The sequence below is a fragment of the Manacus candei genome, unplaced genomic scaffold (genome assembly GCF_025592945.1).
Source record: "Manacus candei isolate 608988 ecotype Guabito, Panama unplaced genomic scaffold, ASM2559294v1 h1tg000023l, whole genome shotgun sequence".
NCBI lineage: Eukaryota > Metazoa > Chordata > Aves > Passeriformes > Pipridae > Manacus > Manacus candei.
In genome coordinates this window covers 1,168,423-1,195,644 of record NW_026138071.1, presented here as the reverse complement: position 1 = coordinate 1,195,644, position 27,222 = coordinate 1,168,423, and the positions used below count along the sequence as shown (strand labels likewise).

General features: G+C 47.6%; 1 protein-coding gene across 2 annotated transcripts in view; it reads right to left on the bottom strand.

Moving 5' to 3' along the window:
• The window catches only part of SLC12A8 (solute carrier family 12 member 8), a 51,995-nt gene extending 28,953 nt beyond the window's left edge, over positions 1-23,042 (bottom strand). For both annotated transcript variants that reach the window (XR_007904417.1, XM_051786810.1), the window contains exons 1-5: positions 23,002-23,042; positions 18,682-18,905; positions 17,771-17,917; positions 14,611-14,802; positions 11,981-12,212 (exon numbers count right to left, since the gene is read on the bottom strand). Coding sequence is in view for 1 of the 2 variants with exons in the window: in XM_051786810.1 (XP_051642770.1) it covers positions 11,981-12,212; positions 14,611-14,802; positions 17,771-17,917; positions 18,682-18,753 (643 nt within the window). In the remaining variant the exon portion in view is untranslated. The remainder of the gene's footprint in view (positions 1-11,980; positions 12,213-14,610; positions 14,803-17,770; positions 17,918-18,681; positions 18,906-23,001) is intronic.
• Positions 23,043-27,222: the final 4,180 nt, after the last annotated feature.

Sequence of the window (27,222 nt, the reverse complement as noted above, 5' to 3'; positions counted from 1 at the left end):
TCTTCCATCTCTAAACCCTTCTGGCATAAGCTCTGAAATCCAGTTGTTCCCCTTGGATGCCAGTCCAAATACACACCCAGAACAAGGTCCTGGTGCAGGTGCTGGAAATATCCAGGCACACGAGTGTGGAGAAAACAGGAATGGTCCTCACAACCTGGTCCCACAGCTGCCATCCTCATCTGAACACACACCTCTGCAGTAAGATAAGATTTCACTCCTCACCAACCACATGCTTACGTTTTCCTCCTCCAAACTCTTAGCTGAGGGCAAGTACAAGCCCAGTACTTCTGAGATGTTAACTCCCCAGTGGGCAAGTCAAGCTCTGTCAGGTTGGTAACTCTCAGAAGCTGAGGTCTATCAAATGGCTATTGAGTGGCTTAAAAGAAATTAATTCCTACGTAGGCTGAAGTGCTCTACAGCAGGGAAGGAGTGAAGTTCTCCCTCCAAAAGCCCTTTTAACACTAATTCTTCTCCTGCCTGCAGAATAAGTTCATCCATGGTCTGGTGATCACCAAACTCACAAACTCACTTACATACTTAACTGCCCATAGCCTATCACAGGAGAACAGTGTCTTCATTTGTCAAGGGAAAATCAGGCATGCCAGCCTTTAATGAAGTAACATTTTGATGCCAAAGGACCACCAGCAATAGGTTTTTCAGCATCTCAGTGTGCAATCACAGATACATAGTTTTAACCACCCACTTAGAAACTGTGGATGTGCAGAGATGGATGCAAAGCCACGAATGTTGTCCAAACCCCAAGGACTTTATCTTAGTGTTCCCCCTGCTCTATGCAAATGCTGAAATTTAACTTGAGGCAACAAACAGTACAGGATCATCTGACACAACAGCTCTGAAAGAGGCTCTGCACCAACACAGCCACACTCTGGATGGCTCTGGACTTCCCCAGTGAAGTGCGGGATGTGCCGGAGAACTACATGGGTCCAGCTGACGACAATCACAGCCCTGCAACACCATGCAGCACACCCAGTGAAGGGCACTGAAAATGGTGCACATCCCCAGTGGATTGGCATAATCGAAGAGGCATGAAGAGGGCACCAGGGCTGCAAATAACACCTTGAATCACCTTTCCCAGCAGATGAAAAATAAATCAATCAAAGTGGTGCAGACACAAGCCTCCGCATCCCTCTGTGCACACGCTCAGCTTCCTGTGTTTGGGCTTGTTTAATACTGACATTAACAATCACATTTCCAAGCTCTTCCAAGGCCAGGCTGTTTCTGCAGCCATGCCTTTGCAACTGCCCAGCTCCAGCTCCCGAGGTCCTCCCAATATTTTTTCCCAGGCAAGTCCAACACCACCATTGCTACTCTCAGGCACTGCCCTACTGCTGCCAGTAGGGCAGTTGGAGGCCACAGGGCCAGCCTGCCACAGGGCAGGTGGAGGCAGGAATGCATGAGAAAAATGTGGAAAGGTTGGGGAGGAAAACAGGGAGAGGGAAGCAGTACTGGAGGTGGACAGAGGACAGCATAGTGGTTTTTCTGTGCCACGAGTCCACTGCTCAACTTGCTGCGGGCTGACACTTGGCCTGTGGGATGCATGAAGAGATCTTCACCAAAAGTCCCAGTTCTCTAAGAGAATGGTGAGGAAACTGGTGAGTCATGGAAGCAAAGGGCATCAAGAAGCAGAGCTGCACTGACAGGTACAGAGAATAAACATGACCTTTTATATCCCTTCTACAGGGATATAAAAATGTTTTAACATATTCCAGGACATCTCCTAATTCACCTTTGGATAGACAAGTGTTGGCTGGAAGACTGGGAAGAAACAGCAAGAGAAGAGAAGAACTGCCGGGGAGCAGAACTTGAGGAAGATGGGATGGACTGATGAGACTGATGCCCCTGTCTTCTGACAGCTACAGTTGAACTCATCTACCCAAGGGACCACATTCACCAAAGCTGGGTTGCCCTTTTCTGCAGCACTACGAGTGCCACGTTGAGTCAGCATAGATCAGTGCACATTTCCTATGAGCCAGGATCATGTCAGCTCCATGTTGGACTTGTGGGCAGTAGCACAGCTCCATAGCTGGAGATGGGGCATGTGCAGCCCAGCCCAGATGAACAAGAGTAAACACAGGACTTCTGACTACTCCCTGCAGGTTCACTCTCCATATGTCACAAATGACATCATGACTTGGGTTCATCTCAGTCTTCAGGGCCACATCCTATTTGCTGACAACTCCCATAGCCTCAGTATTTATGCCTGGGGAGTCTTAAACTAGACGAGGAAAAAAAAGAGAAGACTTTCTGTGTTGAATACATGCAGGTCAATGACTATGCAGTGACAAACACGAAGCTATTACACAATTAACACGAGGGCATGTGGGCACACAGATCAGTGCAGGAATGCTGCAGAGCATCTGCCTGAGCTGTCAGGGCACTGAGAGATGCAGGATGAAGGAGCTCCACAACTCCTGCTCTACCCCACCCCAATCCATGTTGCTGTTGGCAGCCCTTAGGAAGAAGTACTGGGAAGAAGAGGAGGTAAGAAAGTGAAGGGACTCAATTCCCTCTGTAATTTCATCCTTAAATGCCAGTTAAATACATTTGCTACCAGAAGAGTTCAGAGCGACCGCAGACCGCAAGCCACAGGGAGCAGAAGTGAAAGCAGCAGCTCTTCCACAGCTGTCTCCCCACAGAGGATGGTGCCAGCTGAAAATTAAGCACTGGGTGCCATAGCCAGCATCACCCTATGGCTTGCTGACCACAGCAAGTGGCACCCTCAAAAATGCCAAAACAAAGCTGAGCAACAAGAGGCAGCCCAGGGCAGGGAGAGAAGCCCATTGCCATTTTTCCACTTGTGGTGAACAAATAAGCTCCTATTTTATCATCAGCACTAGGGAGATTGTTTCATAAGTTAGGATAAACACCACACTTATGTTTCAAATTCATCAGAGCTGCAAATAGCAAAAAACAGACAGGTTTTAGTGGGAAAAACAAATCAGAGCAAATTTAAAGAAGGGAAGGAGTTCCCTTGCCCAAGACCTTCTCTGCACCCACAATAAGCCCAGCCAAACTGAAATGAGAGATTATGTGCAGTCTGTAATTGAAGGAGGGAAAGCCACACTTAAAACAATTTAAAAAGGCCAAGCCCTGAGAAAGGCTACTCGAATCCCTTATCTTTTGATGGAAAAGAATGTGCTCCCTGAGATTAATGACGTGTTTACCCAAAAGGAAATCGCCGCCCTTCTGAAGCAGCGAGTGTTTGTTCCTCCCGAGCCCCTGTTTTCTGCTCCAGAGCTGATCTCCCAAACCTCCTGTTTAAAGTCAACACACAATACGGCTTCCTGCTGCCATGGGCTCCGAGGCATCCCACCATTAGCACTCTCCCGAAAACCACACTCCACTGCACCTGTCTATCCCCCACCGCCACTGGCAGAGACAAAACTGGGATATTTAGATCAGACTTTGAGCACCACCAGTATAGAGACAGGCGTCACACTGACAGCTGCCAGGAACCTTGCTGCAGGGAGATGAATCACCCCCATGCATAAATATTGCTCAGTTCAGCAGACAAATTAGCAAGCGTGGAGACTGACAGAGCTGTCGAGGGAAAGCACTCTGGGCGACCTCTTCTTAAGTTGCTCAGGGTTTTGGCAGTGGATCCTGCAGACCAGCTTGCTGCAGGATGCTCTTGGAAAGAGCTTTAACATCAGCAATGGTCCACTATGTTAGCAGAGGCACGGAGGAGTATGGGATGTGTTGCACTGAATACCCTCAAGCGAGCAAGAAAGCCTGGAGCAGAAGCACTGGGGATGATCTGTTTGAGGAAACCTGCAAAAAAACTGCTCAGGGGTCATATGTGACAAACCCAAGTATTCACATCCTCCCTCTCTGGTAAATGCACCCCCAGTAAATGCACTCATGCTTCATCTCCAATCTCCTCATGGGGCATCCCAACCACGAGAGCCATCAGGTCACGAGCACCTCCTCTCCCTAAAGCCAATGGACCTGCAATGCTGAGTGCTGGCCAACAGCTAAAAATAGCACAAAAGGCAGAATAAACAAAGGGAGTTGCTTAAATCTCTCTCTGATGTTTGTCTTTAGCTGATGGAGCAATTTTCATTTGCAGGATGCTTTCACCCCTCTCAGATCATGAGGCAGACTAAGCTCCCCCCCCAAGCTCTCCCCAGCCACATCTCATCTCCTGCAGGACTGGACTGGGTGGAAGGAAATGCTAATTTCTGCCAAACTCCCCATGTGCCTGCTTTATCTCCACCTCAGCTTCTCGGCAAAGTGGAAAACCACTAACGTACACAAGAGCACACTTGGAGCCTGAAAGGACCCACACAGGCAGCTCCTCATCAGAAAAGCACTGCTTAAATAAAGGAAAACTTAGGAATGTGCCTGTGGAAGTAGCTAGTAGAGCTGTTTGGCTCTTACTCTGTCTTTATGGATTGACAAAAACTTTTATTTTTTGCAAAAAAGCCAAAAAATGGATATTTTCTGCAGGTAGAAACTTTAAAATTCTACTTATGAGAAAAAAGGGAAGATATTTTAGCACAGGTATTTCAAGTTTCTAAATTCCACTTATGTTTTATATTATTTAATGCTAAGAACTAGACTTGCTGTAATCCATAAATCCTTCCATTATTATTTGATTTTTTGATGTGGTATCCACAGCCTGGTGTGCTCGGTAGTATTCAAACCAGCTGGTGAAAACTATTTTATTCATTACAAAGAGGACAAGAAGTAAAGCATCCCTTGCTCCATCCTTCTTCTAGGAAAAGAGTTTTCATCAATGGGATATTATTATCAATTACAGAGTGGTATTTCTTGGAAGTCATGTCCAGAGTTCCCAACTGTGGGAGGCTCTGCAGAACTTCTCCAATGAAAAACTCCGGCCTCAAGAAATCAGAATTTAGGCTGAGTCAAGGCACAACAATTGGAGGAAAATGAATGGCAGATGAACAGTGATGACACACATCCTTTGGACTTTTTGGAGTGACCTCCTCTCTATCTTGGAGTGTATTATTTTGGACAAAGCCCAAACCGTGCTGATCAAATCCCCATCTTTCAAATGAAAGCAGTTAACTATGATATAACTGAATCCACTGGATCCTGCCATGGTCTACACAGCCTTCTGCCTTCATGACTAGAGCATCTCATACTTCGAAATTATGGATGTATTATCCACGTGATAGTGGTACTTCAAAACAGAACTATTCCATTTGTTGACTTTCTGATTTTGTGTCTAAAGTGACAGTTTGCTTTTATTTTTTGAAGGTTTTCATTATCCTCTATACAACACACACACATCTACAGCTTCAAGTCTAGCTTCAGAATGCAAATCAAACTGGAAATCAAAGAGTGTTTGATTTTGGAAAGGTTGAGCAAGATGTTGTCATCCCAAAAAAATTTTTTTTGTTTGTTTGAAACTATTAATTGAATTCCATTTAAATCAGAGAATAAATTTTTCCTACCAAAATCAATTTTTCAATGGATGCACTTCCCCTTTGAGTAAAAAAGAAAACCAGCAAGAACCACTGGGCCATCACCCAGGCTAATGAAGGTACAACCAGGACAAAATCCCTCATCTACAGCCAAAAAAGGCCAAAAATTATTAGCACAAGCCAGGAGAGAAGATGATGAACAGTAGATAAGGATCCATGGCCCATGCAAAGTTTTCTCTTTAGCCTAGGAGAGGAATGCAAACTAGAAGTGCAGCGGCTGGAGGAAGAATCTAATATCTAGAAATTATCTTCATAAATTAAATCCCTGAATAAGGAAAGCAGATTCAGGGCACAGCTGAACTGTGACTGGAATTAAACACTGGGGGAATGAAAAAAAGAGGAGGTAAAATATCTTCATCATTTGAAAACAATTATGTGGTGGCAAAAAAAAAAGAGAAAAAATCAATGCAATTAAATAAAGCTGTCCTGTTTAAACACAGCAACAGGGAGAGAGGGAGAGATTGTGAGATTATATATATATATATCTTTCTCAAACCAGTCAGTTTTATTAGTTCTCTAGCATTAAACAAGTTGCTGGTGAGCAGAGAGCCTGCACAGGAGGCTTTATGGAGGAATGCATGGAGAAAGCCCACATGAAGGCAGCATCTGGCAGGGGACAAAGCCAGTTGAGGTATTTCAGGATTTGTTTACAACCTCTAGGAAGATGAGTTTAGAATTGCCTTGCAGGGAAACAGCAAATAATTAAACCAAACAATGTGTACAAAATCCCCTGTATAAACGAGGAGCAGTAGTACCTATTAAGCAAGTTTAAACCTGTAACAACTTCAGCAAACCCTCTCCTACTCCAGGAATGGATCTGGGCCAGCTGGTCCCACCATGGAGTACCATGCTTTAGGGTTTCAAGTGACACCAGGACCCTCCTCATCCTTGGCAGCATGTGGCAGAGGGCAGCTCACTCCCATGCCCCACATGGCCACTCAGATGGCGCAGCCTGGAAAAGAGAAGACTGAAGAGGAACACCAGAGGTCTTCCAAGCAAGGTGGTTCAATGAAGAAAGGAAGGACACCAGATTGTCCCCAAGTCCTCAAGAGACTCAAAATAGTGGGTTTTGGCTGCAGGAAGAGAGGGTTAGCTGACGTAGCTGTGACTAGAGCAGGGTCCCCAAGGATGCAGCAAAGGATCCATCACGGGAAATTTTTAAGAGCAGATTAGATGTTTGTGGCATCCATCACCAGCGCAGCCCAGTGGGTGAAGGAGGGCAGGGACTTGCAGACCCAGAGCTCTCCTCCCCTCCTTACCCACCCCCTGAGCGATGCTTCAGAGTGATGGGCTCAGAAATCCTGCCTGGTCTCAGCAGAGCAAGGGTACAGGGACGCCAGTCCCAGCCCCTGGGGTGCAGCAGCTCTACTGACACCCCAAGCTGACACCTGTCAGCAAGTCAGACTGCTGCTCCTCAACAAAGGACTGCTGCTGGATGTCCTCCAGCAAGGAAACACCGTGAAAATCTACCTACAAACCCGCAGAGTTACATCTCAACCTAATGTTTAGTGGTTTTTTTTTTTTAAATAAACTGTTTTAAATACCTACTTCAGAGAGCCTGGACAGAGCGCTGTAGCTTTCCTCTCACTATCTAAATAAGGCCTCTAACAATGTTATCACTTTTCAAAACACATCTGTCCCCCAGCTCCCAGCCCAGACAATTGGCAGGTAACCAGTTAATAAATGTCTTCGCCAGACTGTTGAATAGGCTGGCCCCAGCTCAAGAGTGATGTCAGGGCCATTCAATGCACTATAATTGGAAAAACCTGGGAAAAGCAATCCCATGTTTTTCAATAAATAACGAGTGTATTAGCAGCCTCCTGCTTTTATTCACCATGGTATCTACCTTGTTCGGTAGCAAAGTGAGATTTTTTTTTTTCCTGCTGCCACTCATTCAGTGATTTCTATTGGGAATTTGATGCCAGTTTCCAGATGTGTCTCAGGCCAGGAAGTCAGCAATCGGCCTGGATAAAGCCTCTGGGATTAGCTACAGATCATCTTCTAACACACACATCCTTCCTGCACCCTCTCTTATGATACTGGGGCACACCCCTTGCACCCAAAAATAAAACAAAACAACCCAGAGTCGAGCAAAAGCCCCTGACTAGGATCCTTTGATAATTTTCATATTACATATGGGGGAATATAATTAATTAATTCAGTCCATCAAAGCCCCAGAGGCACCATTTGAGAGATCTTTGCACCGGAGTGTTTATATACATAAATCACTTTAACAATTGCAGGTTCTTTGTCTGATGGAGCAGCTTCAGGCAAAGCTTATCTCCCACAGCTCCTCACCAGTGGTACCCGCAGGAGAGCATCAACTCTCCAGCTCAGCCACAGAACACTGGAGGGGGATGAATCTTCCAAAGCACTTGCCCTCAGAGGAAGAACTGAAGATGATAAATGAGTTTTCTGGGCTCTGTGTGAGCAACTTTGGGAAGCTAAAACTCAAGTGGGTGACAAGAAGGATGTGGTTTGCATGGAAAATAATCACAAGCAGAAGCACCCTGACAGCAACATGCCTTTCAAACCTCCCTATGCCCCTGAGAAATGAACCACTCAGATTTCCCAGTCAGGAGGAAAGGGCTTAGCCCCACACAGCCAGGCTCCACGCTTGCCCCAGCCACATGGTACCGTCTGCTGCAGGACAGGGGGGATCCCAGCCCAAGGGGACACAATTACTGAATTACCAACAAAATAATTTATTGTTTTCTCCCCCAGGCATTTAAGAAGCTGCTGTCGGGCCCCTTTTGCTCATGTTGTGATTCCTTTCATCTCTCCATCAAAGCACAGCCAAATTAACACCAGCCCTCCTCCCAGTGATCGCCCCCCATGCGCTCCCACAGCCGCTCTGCTTTAACAGGGCACCTGGGAGCCACTGCCAAAACAGGAAAGCAGGCGCCTAATTGAAAGGGAGTATTTGGGAGTCACCCTACACAAAAATTAGCAGAGATATGCTAGGAAAATAAAAGAGTGGGCATTAACGGACAGCTTATCTTCTTTTTCCGTGACTCTAACGTTCGGGACATGAAAAGGCCAAAAAGTTTCACATACTGTTCTAAGGAGCTGGTCAGGGATAGGAGCATCCTCTCCTCTGCATTCACTGCTCCTCCCAGAATAACTTGGGCTGATTTTGAGGTAAGGACCTCCAGGATTAAAATGCAGATGTACACAAGCCAAAAAATCCCTGCTACTATGAACATTTGTAGCAAGTGCTGGGTCTTGGTTATGGGTTGAGAAGTTGAGCACAGACTGATTTCAATTCACCTGTGTTAGGTTTGATATAAACAGTAACCTGTGCCTAGGGATAAAGAGAATATAGATGTCTTCTGCCTGAAGGAAGGACCACGGGGATCTCTGTTTATGGAGGGGGCCTGAATTTTAAGATGAGTGCCCAGAGACAGCTCAATGAGGCTCGTTTTCAGACAGAACAGGGAGCTCCTCTGCTCGCTACCCACCCTTGGCTGAGATCCTAGCCTGGGACTGTGACCCAGCCCCAGGGGAAGTGCCAGCTGGAGCCAAGGGAGGATTTAGGATTAACTCCAAAACATCACTCAGTCCCACCCCATCCTGCGGGCAGCCTGTGGAAAGGAGCAAAGCCCTCGGGGCCAGACAGAGGGACAGGGTAGGCTGGCAGGGAGCCGGCAGTCCCAGCGGGGTCAGCAGCATCTGGAGAAGCGACCCAGAGCACTCCCTGTCTGCTGGAGCTGCTCAGTTCCTCCGGCCCCAGCTCCGGACTGCAGGAGCCTGGCTGGCTTTGGAGCGGGAGCAAGCCACGGCAAGAGAGAGGAAAAAAAGGAGAAAAAGCAGCGGGAAGCCCTGCTGAGAAGCCCCCTTTTGTGTAAACATGCTCCGTCCTCAGACTAAAAATAAAGGCAAACCACAGGAAGGGAGTGAGTGCTTGGACAATATCCGATTTGGTGTGTGCCTGGGTGTGAGCTGCGGGAACAGGGAGAAGAGCAGGGGACTCCACCCAGGGCAACCACACAAAGGCAGCCGGTTAAGACCTTCAAGATGGACAGGCATTCCTGGAGATTATTTAAATCCAAATAACTGCTGCTTGGCAGATGTGCGGTCCTTTGGTATGTGCGCAGCACTTGGAAACACTAAGTGAGGGAAAAGGCTGCCATGACAGGAGCAGGAAAGGCAGGATAACGGCACATGGCCCATTTTACAGGTTCTGAGACTGCAACCTGAGGCTATGAACTGAAAGCCCATAAACCTGCCATAAAAAAAGGACACAACCCAGAAAAGATGTCAGCTGAAATCCAGCTCAGAGGTCTGTCCTCAAAAACTACCTCTCCCTGCACGCTCAGTCCCCGCTGCAGCCACAGAACCACACTCAAAACAACTGCATGCTTGTGAGGGCTGTGGAGAGATGATTAGTGGACTGCTCACCTCAAAGGGGTCTCAAATGCTTCCCCAAGTGCTGGGCTTTGATGCATTGCACTCCACCATTGCCATGAGCTGGCTTCTGAGGAGGGAGTTTCACTGACACCTGCACGTCCCACCTGCAGCCCTCTTACAGGAGGGATGCTTTGCTGGTGGGGGCAATTGCACTGGAGAGAAGAATCCATCCATCCATACAGCCTGAGGAGGCTCCTCAGAGCCCAGCGCTCACCGTTGGTGCTGACACACCACTCAGAGGCCTTCTGGGGAAATGCAGGGCTCGAGAGGATCCCACCGCCCAGCCTGGAGGGAAAACGCACTCTCACCGGGAAGCGGTCTGTGAAAGCAGAGAAACCCACAGCTCTCCCTGCCAGCTGTATGGCCGCAGGTCCCACTGTATGGGCAGAACTGCTCTGGGGTACTTGCATTTGGGGCTTGGATCTGGCCACCATCAGCCCAATGTCCTTCCACCCACTGGAAGCCCTCCTCCCTTTGGTCAGCTGTGGCTAAACTGCAGCATCTGCAATGCTCAGCCACCTCGTTTCCCTTCCTTTCTCTATTTTCTGTCAGAAGAAAATGACATAGTGCTCACCAGTGGAGGAAATCAAAGACAACTATGTTGACCTCAACTTGGGCATGTTTCCTGCTGACGTCTGTATTCCTCTAATTCTCGCCTCCTGGGGCCATGTTCACTTTCCTACCATCAGGCCTCACCTTGAGTATTCATTTTTCTTTACTATCATAAAGGTCTCCTACGAGCACAAAACAAAATGCAAAACCCCTCCATTTACTTGAGAAAACAACTTCCAATGAAATACAGCTGTTTGGAGCAGCTCATTTGCCTTCTCTGCAAAACAGGCCACAGCAACAACTGTCCTTGCTTCATTTTCATTCACAAGTACTGCTGAAACTTTCACAGGCTTCCATTTGGGGCATTTCTTACATGCTAAATATAAAGCTCTTTCCATAAGGCTCTTTCTATAAGTGTCTTTCCATAATGCTCTGTCTTAAAGGGGAGCAGCTGCTTCTGTCCCCATGCCATGCCACATCATCCTCACACACTGTACCAGCAGCACGAAACAAAACAGCAGCATGAAAGACAGCAGTGCCATCAGTGCTATGAGTACCCACATGACTCACCTCCTGCCACCTCGCTCAGTGGCTGAATCACAGCTATCAATCAAAACTGAAGATCTTCCCTTTAAACTCACTTTAGTAGGTCACTTGCAACCCCCCAAGGTGCTGCCGGACACAGAGGAAGCCAAGAAAAAGGTGACACCTTCTGTTTACTCAGCTAATTACACTTATTGCTGGAGTGGCTGCTGCGGCACTTGTAGGTCGCTTACACAGCAACAACCCACGCCTTCAGTTGTGTTTCCCAGCGAACACTTCTTGGGAATGCAGATGGAGGGAGGGGAAGGGGGCTTGAGGTGCGAGAAGGGCTGCACTGAACCTCTGCCTTGCCCAAGCTGGAGCCGTCACTGCTGGCTGAACTCAGTCTGGGAAAAGTTAACAGGAGAACTTGCACTCACAGCTCCTTGAAACCCAAGCGGTCACCTGCCCTCACCCAGCTCCCTCCTTATCTCCCCAGCATGACCCTGGACAGCAGATCCAGTGGTGTGCAGCCCGGGGCCAGCACTGGTGGCACAGCCAGCACAGCTCAGCACAGGCAGTAGACCAGTCTAAGTGACCTCAGAGGACTCCAGGAGAAAATCTTCTTATCTCAAAGTCACAACCCTCCGTTTTCACGGGCACAATGCTTAATGCTGAGTTAGGCAGCAGAAGGCAACAAAGAGCAACTGCAAACACAGATGCTCTCTGTTGCTAGAAAATCTCTGACTGCAGTACAAGTATAACAAGCACACACATTGAGAGCTGAATTCCCGAGGTTAAACACCTAAATTATAGGACATCTTCAGTCATGCTCTGGAAATACTTACTTCCTTGCAAAATTATTGGTTGCCTCTAAAAGATCAGTGCCAAAGGACAAGGGATACATCTGGAAGCTCTGAACTCTACCTCTGCCCAAGTGTGTGTAACTTCACACACACAAATGATGAGAAAACCCCAGGAAATTAACACCTCCTGACCTCAATGCAATAAACCCCCAGTTTTACCTGGATCAAGGTGAGTAAAGGACCCAATGACAAAGTCCAGTGTTGAAACAGCCAGCAGGAAGAGCAGCAGGAGCTGGAGCCTGATGATCCACTTCACCCCAGCCAGGTTGATCCCCTGCAGGCCAAACAGGACAGCCAGGGAGATCCCACGCACTGCCCAGATGTTGCTGAGGCTCAGGACATCTGCAATGGACTCTGCAAAGCCAGTGATGTACATGGCACCTGCAACACACTGAGGGACAGGGCTCTGTGAGTGCCCCATGGCAGAAAAGGGATCCCCATGACGGGCTTGGGGATCTCTGTTCAGACAAACAGACATTTGCTGTCACAATACAATGCTTTTGATGTTACTCTGGCCTACAGGGACTGAACCTTATTGCTCTAGGACAGCATAGCTACAGCCCGGGCAGACAGAGAAGGCTGGGTGTTAGGGCCAGCCCCGCAGCAACATTCCACTGGCTTTAAAATTTACCCTCCATTAACACTCCAGGAGAAACCACACTGGCTTCTCTGAGGGAGAAAAGGATGAGTCAACCTCTACGTCTCCTCTCCTGTTTCTCTGGAGGAAAGGGTCCCGGTTCAACACCTGTCTGAAGAATTGCAGTTTGTTTGCCCCTTCATTGCCTTCCAGGGGTTATTTTTAACTCAATGTTTAGTTTGGATGTAAAAGAAGATGCTTCACTGGCTCCCCATCTTGTTGCTGGAACAGAGCCCGCACTTTAAAGAAGAGCACATTGTGCAAGCTGTGCCCCCCCCAAGCTCTAGGGAAAGCTGCCTGTTTGTCTTGCAGCAGGGCAGGACACGCACTCTGCCCAGGGTGGCTGAGAGTCTGCAGGACAGGACATCTGCACACAGGCTCGGGCCTCAAACCCCACTGCGGGACAGCAATCTGAAATACCAGGACATTTCCTTCTAGAGGTTCCCACTAGCTGACACTTCAGCAACAACCCTTTCCAGTGCATGGCATCCCTGGAAAACCAGGTCAGGGTTTGCTGGCATGCTGACATGAGTGGTATGAGCTTGGGTCCTGCAACCCCACTATCCCTGTTCACGGATGAGGGATGTGCAGCACAGCTCACACATGCCTGGATGGGAGAAAACCCCCACCCAAGCCAGCAAGAGCGGAGCAGACCCCTCATTCACTGCAGATCCCCCACCTTGGACAGACCCAGCACTCCTCCACTGAGGGTGTTCAGAACAATCTGGGTCTATCCAGGAGATGCAGGTTCATGTGTGGTTTTCAGCAAGGTGCAGGGCATCCACCTGTCCAGACTCAGACACCTACACCTTGGACATCCTGAAGGATTCACTTCCATCATAGGTAGACAACTAGCACAGATCAGGGGAACCAGACCATGACTCTCTGCATCAGCAGCATGTGAGCAGGCATTCCCCACTTGCCCCAGTCAGAGTAGGGAATAGGGAATACTCCACTTCTGGCTGGGCTTGTCTGATGATAGAAGTTACAGCACTCCATGAGCATCTCGTACCGGGGAGCAGCCTGCAGCTGGTGCAAAGCACGTTGGGCAAAAAGCACGGCCAAGAAGGGAAAGGCATCAGGTTTTGGGAGCAGGCAAAGTTCTTAACTGAGTTGCCAGCTCCCACCCTACACTCCCCCGTGCACATGAGATGCCTACACAGGGGCCAGCGCTGCCGCAGCCCAGCTTTTATGACCCTCAGGACAGGCTGCAACCTGATTGCTTTCCCAGACAGGGTCCTCTCAGAGAGCAGGAGTGGAAAATATGACAGGAAGGATTCTCATGTGTGGCCCATTTCCATATCTTGGCTTGTAACAAGGTTCAGTTTGTATTTTATGGACACTTGCTTTTAATCTGGAGCAAAAGGAGAAGAGGGGATTATTTTTGGTTTGGGGGTTATTAAGGGGTTTTGGAGATTGCTGTAAACCAGTCAGTTAAAAACAAACCTCCATAAAAATGCTTCTCTGCTCACCACATTTTATACTGTTCATAACGTCTTTATAGGGGGAGGGGGTTAAGTTACTGCAGGTTTAAGAGATTATTTTCCATTCTTTATGTGCACTACTTGTGTATTTTTGTGCTTCACCACCATGAAAGGTCCTTGGGATCTTTCAGAAAATCCAGAACTGTGACTTTTGGCTCACAAGAAGTGGTACTTACCACTGCCCAGCCCTCCTCCCACACCAGCTCCACTTCTACTGGCTCCTGCAGAGAAGCAGCCAAGGCTTGCCTGGTCCCTAAGGGCATGGGGAGCACACCAAGGCCAACCCGCCAGCCCACAGCTGCTCACTGAGCTTTAGGTGGCCACCCTGACTCTCCCACTTCTGTTTAATTTCAGTCTCCCGCCAGCAAGGGCATGTCCTGGCAATGGGGCTAATTTGGGATGGGAGAGCATGTCCTGCATGGCTTGTTCAGACACACAACTCCTCCACCATTGTGACTCTTGCCAGACAGCACATTGTCATGCACAGGCTTACTCCTGGGGAGCAGAGTGGGGTTGAATGCTCCCTGTGGTGGCCTCCCATGTTGCTCAGCAGAGTGAAGCATTACCCAGATTTTACCTGGAGCATTGCTTCATGAGGCAGGAAAGCAAAGATTAATACCTGCATTGCAAAGTTTCTAAATTTTCTTTAAACAACTTTTTCAAATTACCTGGCCAAAAATGTAAAGGATGCCAATGGTCCCTGCTATTTGACCTCCAAGGACAGTAGAAATCATGGAGTAGACTCCTCCACTTCCAATGCTGCACTTTTCACACACTCCAATTCCAGACAAGACTGTCACCAGGGCAACCAGGATGACAAAGGACACCAGAAACATGCCCATTACAATGCCAGTATTTCCCTGGAATGAAAAAAAAATAATCAAATAAAGATCAATTCACACCAACTCCGCTGAGATAGGAAAAGGACCTACCTGCCTCTAGTCACTAGTGATGTATGAATCTGGAGTCATTACAGATTAAAAGAAATGCACACAGATACCTCTAGTTGTCTAATTAACGTTACTGATTGCCAAGTTTACAGCTCTTATTAGCACCGCTTTGATGTAAACCTGTCTCAGCCTGGGGCTCAGCAGACCTTTACATGAGCTGGTTCTACTCTGTCACAGAATCACACAGAATATGCTGAGTTGGAAGGGACCCACAAGGACCATTGTATCCAACTTTCAGCCCTGCACAAGACTTCTCCATGAATCACTGATTTTGTCCTCTGGTTTAAAAGGAATGAGGTCAAACAATGATTCAGCCACCATAGGCAGGGGATCGCTGCCTATTTGCGTGGTTTAGAATGACATGCTTAAAAAAGCCACAAAACACTTTAATAACAAAAAGTAGTTTCAAAATTGAACCCCTGGGATTTGCAAAAGCAGATTTATTAATAGCACCAAGCTCGTATTTTAATTTTTCAGAAAATTTACCTCTGAAAGCTCTGATCCTCCCAAACAATGAGATCCCAAAGAACAAAACCCCAAAGGCAACACAGCATGGAAGATAAATAACAGTCTCATAAACCAGCGTGTGCCAGCCCTTATCTGAGGGACGTACACAGAGTGACAGGTGGCTCTCGCCCTCCATGGGCTCGGGGGAGTTTTGTACACAGGATTCAGCCCCGCTGAAAAAAAACCAGCCCTTCCTGGTTGCGGCAGAGGGAGGGCCCCGGGAGGAGCTGCTGCACCAGCCACAGTCTCAGTGTGGGGTATGGAGCAAAAGCCTCTGAACAAACACAGCTGCAGGTCCCTGTTGGCAGCATTAAGGGCCAGCATGACCCATTTTTTGGGGTGTTCGGTTTGCCTTTTAGAGATGGATTTTCAGAAGGAGAAGGTGCTTAGCACCTCCAAAAGCACTTAAGGACCTCTTCTGAGCTCGGGATCCTGCCACCCTCCTACCCTCTCGCACACGGCTGTAATTTCTTTTCCAGGGTCAGAAGTTTTCCCTCGTGCTCCAGCCCACCTTCCTCTGCTGACAAATCACTCAGACCAGCGCACAGCAATCAGAAATCTCCTCCAGTGCCCAGCGCCTCGTTAAGGTCTGGCTTCCCTTCCCTGCCTTTACCCATATTACAGGACATGTCCACATCCCCCCTTTCCAACCTTGTTCCAGCAGTGCTCATCTTTGAGGTCACGCTAGCCGTGATGGGGTTTGTTTATCACCAGCACTGAAAGGCTGCCTCCCTGCTCTGGGGTTGGTTGAAATCCCAGATTTTTTTTTCTTTTCTGTTTTTTGTGAAAAAAAAAGAAACATATCCAGGATGTTGCTATCATCATAAAATCCTATTTTGGTTCAGCATCCTGCTGCCTTTGACAGGGGTGTTATCTGGTCAGTGGGGAACAGAGCCAAGGTTTGCTATAAATGCAGCATAAACGCAGCTGTGGCTGGGTCAGCACCACAGCCCACTCCAACTCCATACTCCTTTTTAAAAGGACAATTGTTCTTTTTTTTCAACTGTTTACCCTCAGGTTAAAGGGTTAATAAATCTGACATGCTTCAGTTAAAAAAAAAAATAAAAAAAAAGGCAAAAATATGCAATTCATGTAGCCTTGGGCTTTTCCAGAAAGTGCCGGTGGCACAAGGCTATGGCAGCAGTTAGTTAATGGGCAATCCAATGGTTTCCAAAGAAGAAAGGGTTAACATCAAGACCCGAGGAGGAAGGCTGGACTCACAGCAACAATAGCAAGCAGAGAAAGTGGGAAGAAAAAGCCCCCATTAAATGCTGATGCTTATTTATGCATGCGCCAGAAGGGGTTAGTGCAGCAACTCTCCTGGTCAACATTCAGGCAAGATTAGGGTCCCCTGCAACTGCAAAGCTGCAACAGCCCGGGCTCCAGCCCTGGAAATTTATAGCAAAAGCCTGACTGTGAACAGCTCGATGTATGACTGTCCTCTGCCAGGGGAGCGCTCTGCCAACCTCAGTTTCTCCTCCCTTCCCTTTCATGCTAACTTCCAGCTGGTTCAGTTTTTCTTTTATTTACTGGCTTTATTTTTATCTGTGTTTGGTCCAGCAATAACTTACTTTCAAAGGAGATGTGGAGGAAATAAAATCAGAAGGAAAAGGAAGATAGAAAATCATCCCAACTTCTTCAACACAATGACTGCAGCTCCCCTCAACACCTCCAGAGCAGTAATTTTCAATACAAAGTGTCTTCCTGGTCCTTTTGGAAGGTGTTCACCATGCCTGTGACATTAACTCATGCCTGTGACATGAACTCTGCCTGAAGCTCAAATCCCATCCATCCCTGGGGGAGCTTTCCTTATTCTAAGAGGAAATGTTAAGGGACAATACAACATTTTTCATCATGAGGGGAGCAGGGACACTCTTCCAGGCTCTGACTCTCAGTGAGATATTATTCTGGATCCAGAAATGAAATTCTCTTTGATAGCAATGACAATTTCAACTGACTGAGGACTCCCTGTTCAAGAAATCAGGGACTCAATCACTGATGCATTTAGAAGAGATCTGCTCCAGTGGTGTTAGGAACATGGCTGAGTACCTGGAACTATGGTGATACACTTCACCTGAAAAGTGGTTATTCTGTCTTGACAATACAACACAAGGATGTCCCTGTTCATTGTCAAGGTTGTTTGTTGTGTTTTAATTTTTCTTTCCAAAAGCTAAAATAGGAAACCACTTACAAAAACCACTTCAGCTTTACATTTTACCAGAACTTCTTGAAAAGCTACAAAACACCAGAGGGCATAAGCAATGTTTACAACAAACAGCCCAGAATCCAAAACACTTGGGTGGTGATGTAAGTAAGGAGGTGTGAAGGAAAATGTCTATTCAAACGTCCAGCCAAGTCAGCACTCACTCACCACGAGCCATCCTGTCCTCAGGAAAAGAACCACTCCAAAAATGTTGATCATGCAGGAGGTGAAGACGCCATCCCATGTTCCAAAAAGCACCGGCTCCCATACAAACAGCTGGATCTTCCACCAGGGCTTGGTCTCCGTTTGAGATACCTAGAAAAAGCAAAGCCTTGGTTTTACCTCTCATGTTTTAAGGGCAGGCTGCAGAAGTGGTGCCACAGCCAGCCACCAACAGTGGGACAGCCACCAACAGCTGCTAAGGCAGCCCTTTGCTGCAAGCTGCCTTTAAGATAAAGGGGCAGTAGGGCTGCTGGGATCCCTGGGCCCTGAAAGACAATGTTCCCTGCGATACCCTATTTATATTCTTGTAGGATAAGCAGCAACAGAGTCCCACTCAGGCTCAGTGAATTAACCTCATTACATGAACCAAAACCATCATTCAGTGGTCCTTTACAGAGCCTGCAGCTGTACTGAGTTTCTCCTCCTGTCCCTGCCAAACACCCCACCAAGGCAAGCAGGGTCCTTGGTGCATGGGAGAAGTCTCTTACAGGAGATGACAAACCAGGTAGGACCAGCTGGGACCAACAGAGCAGATTAAGATGGTCTTCCCATCACAGTCATTTCTGATAAGGTCACTTTGTTTCTAGAGGAGACACAGGACTCTGGTACTTGGGGGCACAGTGAATTTCAGCACTGCTGGAACTGAGACCTGAAACTCCAGGGAAATGAGAGTTTTCCTATGGCAACTGCTCCCTCTGACCTCTTTCCCTTTGTAAATAATACACCTCAGATTTACATATCAAAACAAAGGGCAGTGTCTTTACTTTGGTCCTGTTCACTTCCCACAGAGGTGACCAGGAGGAGTGCAGAGACCATGGAGATGGAAATTTGGGAAAGGAAATGGCTCTCTGACATACCTGCTGTGCTTCCTCATGGAAGAGCTCTTGGACATAACCCTCACTTTGGGGAGCATTCAGGCTGAACATCATATCCTTCGCGTTGGCTCTGCCTGCCCAATGCACAGCTCCAAAACAACCACAGGCGAGGCTGATCCAAGTGGAAAGTCAGCTATTCCTCTCGGTCAAATTCCTGCAGTGCGGGATCCTCCATTGTAGAAGATTCATGGTTTTATTGCACTTTACTGTGAAAGCAGGAAAGACAGAAGACATGACTGCTGCTTTCTCAGTCTGCCAAAGCACAAGGCCATTACCCACAGGGAATCGACAGCAGCTCTCAGCAGATGCTGAACCACAGAGTGACACCACAGCAAGCAGAGAGCAATGCTCCCCCAGCACCTCCCAAGGCCTGCTCCTGGCACAGGCTCTACCACTATTCCTACATTTAACAACCCTTGGTGGCCTTTCCTGAATCTATCCACACCCCTGGTATCCCCAGCATCCTGTAGCACTTCACTGTGTGTTGCCTGCAAAATGCATTTCCTCTCCTTGGTTTTAAATCTGGTGCCTGGTAATTTCATTGCATGGCCCCGTGCTCCAGTGACAGAGGACACACGGATTATTTACTTCCCAGCACCACCAATCACTTCACAGCCTTGATCACATCTCCTCCAGCTGTACCTTTTGCAGACTAGGGTCCTGCCAATGTAACCTCGCCCCTGAGAAGTGAGTTACCTCACTCTGCCCCTCTCCCAGCATGATGCAGAGATGCAACTGGAGCAGTGGAAGGGATTCACCACCACAGACTCACACTCTGCATTCCTGATGCTCTCAGCCATCCCCTGTACTGATGTACAGGAGCCTTTTTTCAGTCACACCCACCCTTGGAGCTACAGTCTTGTCTGCAATGGCCCAAATTCAGACTTCTATCAGTCACAGGCATACTCTGGCAGAAACAACACCATGTATGTAACCAAGAAAGCAGCATCAGGCTTTATTTCAGGGGTAACTAAACCCATCTTTACAGAAGGGGAAAGCTAGCACAAGCATTTCTCTGCCTTGAAATTGCTGGTTCTTTCTCTCATCAGGTTGTCTTTAAAATTAAGTTCTCTCTCTAATAATAGAGAGGTACATTTGTACACCTCCCTCCAGCTGGCTGCAAGTCTTAACTTCCCCCAAATTTTCTTGTGAGGGCCATCAACAAGCCACCCACAGCCTCCCTCACCAGTTGTCAACAGAGCCTTTTTGGCCATTCCTCAGTACAGCTACACCATGCCTAGGCAAGACAAAGAGGGCTGCAGCCAGAGGGGAGCAAGCTCCATGACTGGAGAGGGAAGTTTGTCTGGATCGTTGGCTCTCCTGGGGATGGTAAATTTCCTGGCAAGTTGAGCTTACATGCTTAAAAGAACCAACCATGATCACAGAAGGCTTGTACCAATGGCTGGACACCTTACCTGAGACCAGAGACCAAACTAATTATGGGCACAGTGTAGGAATCTCTAACTCCTCAAGCTTGCAAACTTTGGAGACAAAGCAACCCACAGAAATGTGCTTTTCCTATTGCACAGGGACAGAGACATACAGACACTGCTTTGTGTCACTCAGGATTTCTGTATCAGTCTGAATCCCAGCTCCCAGATCAGCACTTTCACCATCCTGCCCTTATTACCCTACTTTGAAATACCCAGTAGTAAATACCCAAAGCAGACGCTGCTCCACCACTGTGTTTCAGCTGCAGAAGGTCTCCTACAGCTGGGGTACAATGGTCAGCACAGGGGGTTTTTCTTCGCCCTGCCCACGTGGCCAGTTAAGCAGCATCAAATCTATAAGAGTTCATTGATTCCCTGCTGCTTCCTCCACATTTTTTGAAGCAAATAACCCCTCACAATATCATAAATGGTTGCTGTTACAGAGAGATTGGGGCTTCAAGCAGGGCAAAAGCAGCAGGAGCAGATAAACTCCAAAGAAACAAAGCTCGTGTTTTTATGCAAATAGCCACAATAATAAAAAATGGAAGAAAATACACAACGTGAAAAAAGATTACAACTGAATAGCCATAGTCTCCTAAGATTCCCCAGTGCAGCCCTTCCTCAATAGAGACTTCACTCAGTAAAGCAGTCACTGGGGCCATCCAAACTCCAGTCTGCCACAGCAATCCTGTCCGGATGTAGGAAAACAAGGAGGCTGCAGCCTTGCAGCCCCTTGCTCTCCTAAACCACTCCACCAAGGGACCCCAGGAGGACATGGCCCTGACCCCTTGCAGTGGCTCAGAGTGGCTGAAGCCACTCACTCAGCGTGCCCCGTGTGTAACCACGTGTAGGTTTGATATTACCCACCTGAAACTTGCAAAATACAGAAAGAAGGGCTGCACGCAGGGAGTTCAGACCTGAAGCACACCTCGCAAGACATTCTACCTTCCTAGACATTTAAATCCCCTTACCCCACCATTTCCTTCCTTTTTCTCTGCATTAACACCCATCTCCTGCCCTGTGCTCTGGAGCCCTCTCTGCTCAGCCCTGCTCCTGCTCACCTTGGTGTAAGATCTTTCTCCTCCACAATCTCAGGAAATTGCCTCTCCGCTATTGCTCCTCTGTGGCATTTCCAACTGCCTGAAATCTTTTTACTCAATTCTGTAATTATTTACATCCCTCCACAACGCATGGATCTATTCATCCCTAGGAGGCAACCGAAGCAAACACAGGAGGGGGTACAAAGCGCAGAAGCGAGAGCTGAACAAACATGCCAGGACGGCCGCTGCACACACAGCCACAACCCGATCCATGCAACATGCTCGTATTTTTTGCAATTTAGGGTCTGCAAGTGAAAAGTCCTTGTGGCAGGAGCACCCCCCTTGCCCCATGCAGTACTGTCCTAGCGCAGCGTGGTTCCTAAGCTGCTGAACAGCACAGTGATGTTTTTGTGCGCTATTATCTATCCAGGTCACCAACTCTGAGGAAGCTTTTTCTGCTATACACACCAGCAGGCCAAATAAACCAAACAGGCACAATTTAATATAAGTGAGCCTCTAGCTTGGGAGATAATTGATGTTATTTTTCCTAAAGTTCCTGCCAAATACACTTACCAGTCTATAAATTAAAGACGAATGGCTGTTTTAATCTTTCCATACCATTTAGCATTCAAGAGAGCAGAAGAGCATTAGCAAACCTTGCAAAAACATTACAAAGGCTCATCTCCTTTCCCTGCAACACTTCTATATTTAATTACAAACCCAGATTCCAATAGATCAAATTTCTGTGCCCTCCACATCCTTTCAAAGCACTATTTTATTAATCATCACATTAAAGCTATTTCTGAGCTAAGCGTCGCTGCTCTGAGCTACTCAACAGCTGGCTGATTTTTAAGAGGAAAGGTTAACGCCTTCCCAAGCACAACTGCGTGTGGTCCCACGACCTCCGAAGGCTCTGTCCTTGCCAGAGGAGGTAATTCCAAAGCCTCCCTCCCTCCAGGGACCCAGCAGCCAACAGCACTTTAGTTTTAATAAATCCCCCCCAACTCTTCTCCAGGTCAAGTTCTTAAAAACACCTAATTTAGGCGACTCTTAGGAAGGCGGGAAGTAGAGGGAAATAAAGCGGCTACCACTGCAACGAAGGTAACGCCGCACAGAGCAGCTCTTGGCTATTCCCAGTTACTCATTTACTGCACCAGCTCGTTATGTTTTCACATATCTTTGTAGTGTAACGAAGGCTGTGGAACACCACAGGTGGGGAAACAAGCCCGGGCTCTCCCCAACAACTTCAATTTCCCGGTGTGGCCGGACGGCTTCGGTTTTGCAGAGGGCGCGGCGCTGCCAACACCTCCCTGCCAAGGGCTGCGGCCGCCGCCGCGCCGCGCTGCCCACCCTGCCCGGAGAGCGCTCCAACTACCTGTTCCCTCTTCTTCTTTTTTTCTTTTTTTAAAAGTTTTTTTGCCCCCTTCCCCCCCCCTTTTCTTTTGTCTTTCCCCCCCCCTTTTTTTTTTTTGTACTTTTTTCTTTTGTCCCTTTTTTTTTTACCTTTTTTCCTTTTTTTAATTTTTTTACCTTTTTTTCTAAAGGGTTTTTTTTTAAACCCCCCCATTTAATTTGCCCTTTTTTTTTTCCTTTTGCCTTTTTTGGGTCCCTTTTCCACCTCCGCCCCCCGCCCCCCCCCATGGCTTTGATTCTTTAGCTTCTCTTTCCCCCGTTTCCTTCCCCCCCACCCCGCGCCGCCTCCGCCCCGACGGAGCCGCCGCAACGCCGCGGCCGGAGGGACCAGCGGGCAAAGCACCACCTGCGCCGTCCCCATCGCTCAGGTTTGTGCCCCCCCGGCCCGAGGGTGTCCCTGCCGCCCCGGCTCCACTCACCTGGCGGCTCCCGGACCCTCCCTCCCTCCTTCCCGCGGCCGCCGCCCCCGGCCCGCGCTCCCGCGGCGCCGCCTCCCGCCGGGGCGGCCCCGGGCGCTGCCACGTCTGCCCGGGCACCGCGCCCGCCCCCGCGGCTGCATCTGCATCTGCATCTGCCCGGCTCGGGCAGGTCCCACCCGGGCCCGTGGGACACACGCCGGGTGCTGCTTCCCGGAGCGCCGAGACCCCGCAGCGCCCGCGGCGGCGGCACGGGCATGGCAGGGGGTGGGAAACTACCGAGGGTTTAGGAGCAGACTTCCACTAAATCTGCTGTTCTCAGGAGTCTGATAAAAAATAAAAATAAATAACCAAATTGATATAGCTGCTCGGTTGCAGCAGGAGGAAACGCTTGGCCACAGGGAAAGGGGACTCTGATTCCGCACATCTCGGTCTCGATAGGAACTCGCTCCAGCGTAACTTCTCAGCCCTGGGCTGCCAAGAAATTCTGTGACCTTGCATAGGCAAAACTCCATCTGAATTAAAGGCACGAATTTTGGACAGTCTCGATGTTAACAGGATCAAATCTAGAGCCAGCTCATGCAGCATTCACAGATTTCATTTACTTCTAAAATGTGTTAGGGCCATTTTAATTTTCAGTAAAGTACCTACAAAAGACATCCATGTAGCCTAGTGAACCCACTTGGATTTTCCAGAGTGTCCTGCAGGGCAAAGTGTAAACAAGCCTTCACTCTTGGATGGAAACAGCAAGGACAAGCAAGTGGCAGAAAAGGAAAGGAAGAGTTCAAAGGAGACAGATGACTTCTCAAAGGAGGATGAAGCCTGAGGAAATCATAGAATCACAGAATGGTTTGGGTTCAAGGGGATCTTAAAGATCACCCAGTTCCAATCCCCCTGCCATGGGCAGGGACACCTTCCACTATCCCAGGTTGCTCAGAGCTGCATCCAACCTGGCCTTGAACACTTCCAGGGTTGGGGCATCCACAGCTTCTCTGGGCAACCTGTGCCAGTGTCTCACCACCCTCACAGTAGAGAATTTCTTTCTTATATCTAATCTAAACCTGCCCTCCTTCAGTTTGAAGCCGTTCCCCCTTGTCCTGTCACTACATGCTCTTGTAAATAGTTTCTCTTCATCTTTCTTGTCAGCTCCCTTTCAGGTACTGTAAGGCTGCAATTAGGTCACCCCTAAGCCTCCTTCCCAGACTGAACAATCCCAATTCTATGGGTATCATTCCAGGATATTCCATTCCTGGAATATTTCAAAAGCTCTCCTGCAGCTCCCTTTTTACACTCTGTACAACTACCAGGGAACAGGTTCAGCCAGATTCTCCTGTCTTGAGGGCCAGTGCAAAATCTGAAATAAGTATGTTCGATTTGTTGCAGAACTGATGAAGAGTCACTAATTCCCGGAGGACCAAGCCCTGTCACCTGCCTGCAGGCATCTTTGCCCCTACACACATGTGCACACAAGGCAAGTGCTAAAGAAGTTTCTTGGGCCAGTTGCCACGGCCACTCCCCACTGCTGAACACTTCTTTGGGAAATCCTGCCTCCTCACTGGAAAGAACTACAGCTGAATTCCAGCAAAAGGTATTTTCAAGGACCGCATTGACACATTAAAATCACCAAGCACTGCTGCTAAGAAGCACTTTCAGAAGTGGTCGGTGTTGAGCTCTGTCTGCTCCTATTTAAGTCATGGCAATTTTCAACATTTTCCTTCTTGGCAAGAGAATCCTTCCAAGAGAAGGAGCATTCCTTCAGCAGGGCTGTGTGTGTATTGGAGGAGCACACTGCTTTTCCATACTCAGCACGTGAAGAAAACCATAACTGGCATAAACTGTCCCATCTCCAAAGGCAATCAACCAGTGGCAGTCACATCCACAGCAGTTTGCTTTCTTTAAAGAACAGATTTTGGAAATAATAAGGTAGCACAAAGGCAAGAGAAGTGGCTCCAACTTAGCTTACTTGTAATGAATATGTGATGATGTGGAATGGTATAAATTCCCTCAGTGCATGCTCAGGATGGCTGCATGACTCACAGCTGGCTCAGCCACCAGCATCTTCATGTGGGCCTTCCTCCACACTGCTTCAGGGTCTACACCACATTCCAGGAAAACCATCACAAACCATTTGAGAAAGTTTTTTAGAAGTCCCAGATAAAATTCTCTCTCATTATGCTGAGTACCTTAGCTCTACTGGGAATAAAAGGGGGGGAAAATGAAAATAAAAGTTAAAATTGTTTTATCAAAGTCCAATTCTTGAGTGCTTTCAGGGCTATCAATGGACACTGCGAGTTCCACAGACCAACTGGAATCCTTTCCCTCAAGTTACATAGGTCCTCAGGACTGGTAGATGGACCATCCAAAGACTGGCAGACCTGTGTTATCAGACATCCTGAACTGTGATTTAAGAAGACTTTCCATAGTCCATATGGTGTCAGTGGAAATTTGTCCAGGGAATGGAGTCTGGAGATGGATATAAGAGAGTAAGGAGGGTGCCAAAAGGTTATGTGGGATAAAACCAGTATGGGAACACCACAGAGGTGTCAAAGATACAAATGTGGTCCACAGAAACAGGGAAAGTAGCAGCGCAGAGGTTGGTCAGCAAGAGATGTGAATTTGAAACATCCACAGGTCTGAGCCATCCTATGAAATGTGGAAAGGACTGATTCTTAGTAGGATGGATGTTAATTACCACCTACCTCATCACCATCTTCTTCAGCTGCCAGGCATACATGTCTTACAACACAGCAAACTGCAATTTCCATGTACACAGCACAGACTGTGAATAAACTACACAATTTAGCTAATCACATTGCTTAATGACCTACAAATCCTAGATCAACAGTAAAACACGCTGTGACACGTAGAGTATGTTCCTAGACTAAATGAAGAGCCAGCCTTTTTCAAGTTCATTCATCACTGCAAACTGTATAATACTTTGCCTTTCAAATGGATTTTTACCTGATGTTGCTCAGTGTGTGTAACAGCAGTTATCAATATAATACCTGACCATCACTACAACATTCTTGTTTCAGTTCCTTAAAATGGATTTTCAGGAAACAACTCAGTGAGAGCTGACACTGCCAAAGCGCATTTCCACACCCGCTGTGGGGACTCGCACTGTCCTTAGAGCTCATTTTCAAGTGGCTGCAACATCCATCACTCTAGCTACGTGTTTGACTAGGAGACTGATCAATCATCCTGTTCACTTTGATTTGACACTTTCCTTTAAGGTAACAAGTGTTGTTTTAAAGAAAACCCCCCTTTCTGAGTCCTGGTTTGCACAAAAAGATAATTTTGTCCCAGTGGTATCCTTGCGCTTGCTTATCCGTCTTTCTGAGCTGTAACTTTCTTAGGCTGTTCTGTCTATAATTAGCTTTGTAACAAAGATGATTTCAGGAACTGGCAAGAGAAATGGAAGAAAACACAGGTCTTGAGAGAAAACAAATAAGTCATCCTTTCAGCTTCTGATGTCATCCTCTGCTTTGTTCTTACACAGCACTGCGTAGTCGAGATTACCTCGCAATTACCCTGAACATTTCCAGCACTCGCAGTCGTTGCTTTATCGTCTCTCATGACTCAGTTTATCTTGTGGCAAGAAAGACCGATTAAAGAAGTGCTGCTCCTGAAGACCTTTCAGAGTATAACACATTTTGAACAGTCATTATTCATATTACAACAGAGAAATATTTTTTTATAAATCACACTGCGAAAAAAAAATGGATCCTCTTCATTTCAGTTAGGCCAGGCTAGTGCTTTTGATCTAACAGCAGTTACAAAAGCTCTGTTACTTCTGCCTCTGTGAAATGGCACTAATGATCACATCTGACCATGAGAATAAAAAAAATATATATATATATAAATAAAAGTGAAAACTAACACATGTTCAGTGCCACTGCTTGCATTTCTATAGCCAGGCCAGCTTACCTCTCTCAGGCTATGCAGCTGAGAAGGTATCACCTCCTCTAAATGAAGGCAGCTATGTACAAGCTACTGGCAGTGCACTGATCTGTCTCAAAAGATATCAGCACAAAGCTTGGTCTGGGACTAGGCACCCACATTTCTAGGCAAGAAGCTTGAAAGGTGCAGCCGCTGGCCAAATAAAATCACACACAGAGCGATCACACAGCAACATGTCTTGGCTCTCCTGGAAGACAAGAGACAGGCAGAAGTTGCCCAGGATGATGGACTCTAAGCAGAAAGAAACAACAGTGACTTGTACAT